Below are 5,985 nucleotides of genomic sequence, written 5' to 3' on the forward strand. Positions count from 1 at the left end.
GGGGGGTGGTGATTGTATTCAGCGACATCACCACATACTCCTTACCCTCCTAAACACAGTAGCCTACTGGTATATTCCGTTCAAAACCAATGTGATTTTGAATTAAATTTTTCTATTATCAATTTTCGTCCTACCATTCCTTTTTTCTTTCCTTTTTTATTCTTTCTTACTTTAAAAAAATTCTTTCTTTCTTTCCTCCTTTCTTTCTTTGTTTATGTGAATGTGATTCTTTCTCTCTCTCTTTTCATCTTTCTTTTTTTTCTATTATCAACAAGAGAGTGGCACTTGGCTATTTTGCTGGATGTGTTGTTAATTATTAATAGTTTCTCTGTGTTTGGTAGGGATTACAAAACATATGTAGAATAGTTTCTTTAACCAATAATCAGATATTGATGGAATTGTTGATGTTTATCTTGCCAAGAAGAATGCAGACATCAAGAAATTCAACAACAATATTGACTCAGAGACATACGTCAACTTATTTCCTTGAGTTATCATATGATTTGAGAGATGTTATGATAGATTCAATCTTTAGTGCCGATACAGTCAGTATAAACCAACGAGCCAGAGATGTTTGAATTAAATAGTTAAATTTCTGAAGCTTAACGGGAGTGTTCAAAGTTGACCAAATATTTCTTTTTTTTTTAAATTTTATTTCTTTCATCTCTTCTCTTTATTTATTTGTGTATCTATTTTATTTGATTTATGAGGTATGTTTCAGAATTAAGTTCCTCTGTCGTGCTGTACTCACATAATATTATTAATAACCTTGTATTTGGTATCAAATGAAACTTTATTCAATTACATATTCAACAATAAAACCTTTAAGTTCCACACACTTCTGCATTCGGTGTACCCAACCGTCAAAGCTGGTGACCAGTGGCTGTTTGTCCAAGGCCATGATTGCATTCCTCATCTCCTCTTGAATCTGGTCCTCGTCTTTAAATCGTTGACCTCGCAACATTTTTTTCACCTTAAGTGAAGAGATGGAAGTCGCATGGAGCGAGATCAGGTGAATAGGGTGGATGTTCCAACAATTCCCACGAGTAGGCTCCCGAGAAGCTTGTTCACAACTCTTGACTGGTTTTTGTTGTTCTGTCAACAAATGAGGCACCCACTTTGTAAACGTCTTTTTCTTGCCAAGTTCTTTGGTCAATATTCTGTAAACAATTGTCATGGACGCACCAAGTTCACTTATCTCCCTACAAGTTCTTCTTGCATCTTCTTCCACAACAGCTCTTGTTCTCACAACAGTATCACCACAAGTGACAACAGAGTGTTCCTCATACTTTTCCATGACCTACCTTCTAATAGTTTGAATTGAAGGAGCATTGTGCTCCCAAAACCTTACAAAGGTCTTCATGTATTTCAACAGCAGACTTGCTGAGAAGAGTTGCAAATTTGATGACAACCCAAACATCGTAGCGTGAGAAGATGGCATCATTGTTTTGCTTTGATTATGCTTGGACAAAGAGAAAAGTACAACAAACTTGCCATGTCACAGCTCTATGACACAACCAATATAGTTGAAATTTGGCTTCATTTTTTAGATATGACGTCATATGTTGCTAATTCTAAGTTGCTTATTTGCAGAGTTATAGAAGAGGGAAACGTTGTTCTGAAACACACCTCGTATTAATTAAATAATTTATTTTACTGGCCATAATTTATTAAATAAATTCATTGATTTATTCTCTATGGAGTCACAGAACTCATCAAACAGACGAGATTATGAAACAGAAAGTCTTTATCAACACATAATATACTAGTCTTACACATTCATTCTCATAAATTGCAGATAAATGAACCTTACTCAGAGTTAACAAATTTTTACATTGCCAAGACGTTGACTGAAAGTGAAAGCAGACCACACTGAATTCATAATCAAGAGGTGTAGGTTGAATAAACTCCAGATTTTTCTACAGAGAGGACATTCCAAATATTTCTCTGTCGTCGATCTGGTTTTTTATTTAGTAATTTTTTTGTTTTTATTGGGTTTTTTTTTTTTGTTGGCTGAAGGAGGGTTTTGAGACCGAAATGTTCCATGTTTGGTATTCTGTTCTTATTTGAAGCTGATATATTCAGTTTTGTTTCTTACTATTTACAGTCCACAGCTTCTAGCAGCTTTGTATCACACTAAAAAAAGCCTGTGATTTTATAAATTTCTGCTCTTGCCTATATGTGCTGATCGCAAAGATAATTTGTAAAATCTGTTTAATGAGTTAATATATTCACAACTATTAATTGTTTGTAACCTTCACCCAATTTTTCAATCTGGAAATTAACAAAACACTCAAATACTGCTGATTCATTCAATAATAATTTCATCATATCAGATTTTGAAATATTATTGTAGACTGTGATACTAAGTTTTTATTTTTCTAGAATAAGAATACTATACATCTCTGTGGTAAATATATATACATCTGCGGTAGGTGCAGTAGGTGCGTGTTTCAAGATGTCTTTCAAGATGAATTATTTATAGATTTGAATCATTCTTTATTTTTTATCCCTGTGTGTCAGAGTGAACAAGTGTGTTATCTTGCGCATATTTAATATTTTTAAAAGCATTAACTTTCATGTAATTTCATAGCAATTGTATTCTCATCATCATCATCATTGTCTACACGATCATCATCATCATTTTGTCATCATCATAGTCACCATCATCATCATATTATCACCGTACTCAGGGTGTAAAATGAGTACCTGGCCATTAACAGTGTTGTCTTTGTCCGAAAAAAAATTGTAGCTCTAGATTTATTTATGTCATGTCTCGTTCTACATGTTAAGTGTTGCTATAGGCTAGGGACCCATTGTAAAGCACTTTGAGCATGTTTAGTGGATATTGCACTTTATAAAAGCTCAAGCTTAAGCTCAACATTAATATTCTTATAAGTGTTTATTTTCATTGTAACAAATAGTCAAAATGCTTATAAATCAAAGATTAAACCCGATGCTTTTCTAGTGGCTTTTTGATATTTGTGCGATCGTGATTGGCCCATTGATACAATATTGTTATACCTTGTTTTATTTATTTCCCTTTATAATCTTCATCGAGCCCTCCATTTTTAAAATAACAACATATTGCCATTATCTTTTGTATACAGTTATAAGATGATTTTTTTTATGTGTGATAGATACATTTTATGAAATATAAAAAATTTGAATTATGTAAAGTATATTTTTCGAAATGGTTGAATATTTTCAAGATCATCTTCACACGATCACAGCTGGTCAGGTGTTTGACATCATTTCGCTTCAAGTCATTCCACCCAAACCCTTATTATTATTCTTGTTGATATTCATATGTCGGTTTCACATTTTAAATTGATCTATCATACCGATCATTTTCCAATCCACTCCAATCCAAAACAGTTGCAGCTTCATATGATGAAGATTGACGCAATCCACCATGACATATGTCATATCTTTTGAAAACACTTTTAATTGAATTTTAATTTTATACTTTCTATTTGCCAGTTTTTCCCCACATTTTGCTGGTAATTTTGGAAAGGTCCCCTACATACATTTTCATTGTCAGTATAAGTGAAAGATGCATGCTGCTTTAGAATATTATAAAGTTAAACCTGTATTTTTACAATTTTTAATTTAAGTGTGTCATACTTCCTAAAATTTGGAGTTGCTCATTCGGTTTGTATTTTTATTTTATTCTGCTTAATGTCATATTGAATTAAGAGTCATTAAATGCTTTATTATATTCATCTTTCGCGGTGGTTGTCTTCGGCTCATTCATGTCCAATGGTTTCAATTCAGATATCAAAATCGTCAGTTTGATGTTTGTTTCAACTTACTTAAATGGTGAGGTGAATGACAAATGAATGAACTGGTTCCATTTTAAGTGTTGTTTTGGTGATTTAAATGTTTTGTATCTTTTAAAATTCAGAACCATAGTTGTTATTTTAAAGAATCTTATTTCATTTAAGACCTCATCATATATAATTTGCTTTTGCAAGTTGTTGTTGTAAATTCATAGGGTATTGAATATGCACATTTATAAAGGGCATCTACAGTTTCTCCATGCTGATTGCTCCTCACGATGCTGGATTTATTATTTAAGGACGTAATTTGACCTCATCATCGTTCCACAGTGTAAACGTTGCTTCTCATGTGTCTTTATTTATTTATTTATATTTTATTCATAATAGCACGATAACAGTACCCTCACTGCCAGTAGCCAGGTACTCATTCAGTCTTGAGTTGAAAGGGGCACTGATTTTTTTAGTGCCTTACCCAAGCGCACAATGTTAGGGTGTCTTTTCTTTCATTTTCACTTTCTAATCATTGATCACAGTCATTATCAATTTACTTTGCTACAAGATGACCATCAGTCCATGATTCGAGGCTTGGATCAGTTTATTCGTCTTCTTCTTCTTCTTCTTCTTCTTCTTCTTCTTCTTCTTCTTCTTCTTCTTCTTCTTCTTCTTCTCTTCTTCTTCTTCTTCTTCTTCTTCTTCTTCTTCTTCTTCTTCTTCTTCTTCTTCTTCTTCTTTCTTCTTCTTCTTCTTCTTCTTCTTCTTCTTCTTCTTCTTCTTCTTCTTCTTCTTCTTCTTCTCTTCTTCTTCTTCTTCTTCTTCTTCTTCTTCTTCTTCTTCTTCTTCTTCTTCTTCTTCTTCTTCTTCTTCTTCTTCTTCTTCTTCTTCTTCTTCTTCTTCTTCTTCTTCTTCTTCTTCTTCTTCTTCTTCTTCTTCTTCTTCTTCTTCTTCTTCTTCTTCTTTCTTCTTCTTCTTCTTCTTCTTCTTTCTTCTTCTTCTTCTTCTTCTTCTTCTTCTTCTTCTTCTTCTTCTTCTTCTTTCTTCTTCTTCTTCTTCTCTTCTTCTTCTTCTTCTTCTTCTTCTTCTTCTTCTTTCTTCTTCTTCTTCTTCTTCTTCTTCTTCTTCTCTTCTTCTTCTTCTTTCTTCTTCTTCTTCTTCTTCTTCTTCTTCTTCTTCTTCTTCTTCTTCTTCTTCTTCTTCTCTTCTTCTTTTATTATTATATTATTATTATTATTATTATTATTATTATTATTATTATTATTATTATATTATTATTATTATTATTATTATTATTATTATTATTATTATTATTATTATTATTATTATTATTATTATTATTATTATTATTATTATTTATTATTATTATTATGATCAGTGCTACTTCAATAATAGTAATGTTATAACTTGTGAAATATTTCGTCATATCGTAGTAATGGCAAATTGTCATTTTTGAAAAACAAACACATTCATCCAAACACAATGACAAAATGAGCTTAATCATTTCCTTATGTCTGTCTATTAGTCATAATAATTGTTTTTTTTCTCACTTATTTTAAAGATTATTCAAAGTTTTCAAAAACATTTTACCATAGTTGTATTGTTTTATAAGAGTTGAATTTGATGCCAGTCGTCAATTGTTTTTGTTATTTTCTTAAATTATATTTTTAGAGACAACTAGCTTTGACTAGATTCTGGTCGGGGTCTTTCGATCTCTCAGGAGGGCAAGAGGTCACTTGCCGTGTCTTCATCCCCCTATATCTGAGGAAGTCAGAATCAAATGGTATTAAGTCTAAGTCACATCCAGATAGAAAATTAGTAAACAGTCTCAAGCAATTTCTTTGTCATCTTAGAAAATCAATTTTCTTTGGGTATTGATCTATAAGGCAAAAAAGACACTTATTTCCCTCCGTAAACCACTAACTATTTGACACAAAATTGCAGTTTTCTGTAACTGATGAAAATGTTACTTGGTACCTTTTGATCCTGGCCTTCTCATCTGCTTTCTGAGTTGCTCTCTGTCTTGGAATGGGATTACTTTGTTTTGTCCTGGCCCTTGTCGGAGTCCTTGACTGAGATGGAAACAGTCAACTGAAAAGTGTTAGTTTTTGGATGTTATAATTTTTTCGTTGTAGATCATCTCTCTGTTATGTGCTTATTTTTTGTTTTGAACATGTCTTGTAAAACTGTGAGCGTGTTTCTCTTTGTGGGA

At 32.1% G+C, this 5,985-nt stretch overlaps 1 protein-coding gene across 1 annotated transcript in view; it reads left to right on the top strand.

The window, feature by feature from the left end:
* The window catches only part of LOC144964543 (dynein axonemal assembly factor 9-like), a 75,702-nt gene extending 71,972 nt beyond the window's left edge, over nucleotides 1-3,730 (top strand). Inside the window, exon 38 of the mRNA XM_078898961.1 lies at nucleotides 387-3,730. Coding sequence (XP_078755087.1) covers nucleotides 387-490 — 104 coding nt within the window. The 3' untranslated portion in view covers nucleotides 491-3,730. The remainder of the gene's footprint in view (nucleotides 1-386) is intronic.
* Nucleotides 3,731-5,985: the final 2,255 nt, after the last annotated feature.

The sequence above is a fragment of the Berghia stephanieae genome, chromosome 2 (assembly GCF_034508935.2).
Source record: "Berghia stephanieae isolate SIO BIC M18660-M18661 chromosome 2, UCSD_Bste_1.3, whole genome shotgun sequence".
Taxonomy (NCBI): Eukaryota; Metazoa; Mollusca; class Gastropoda; order Nudibranchia; family Aeolidiidae; genus Berghia; species Berghia stephanieae.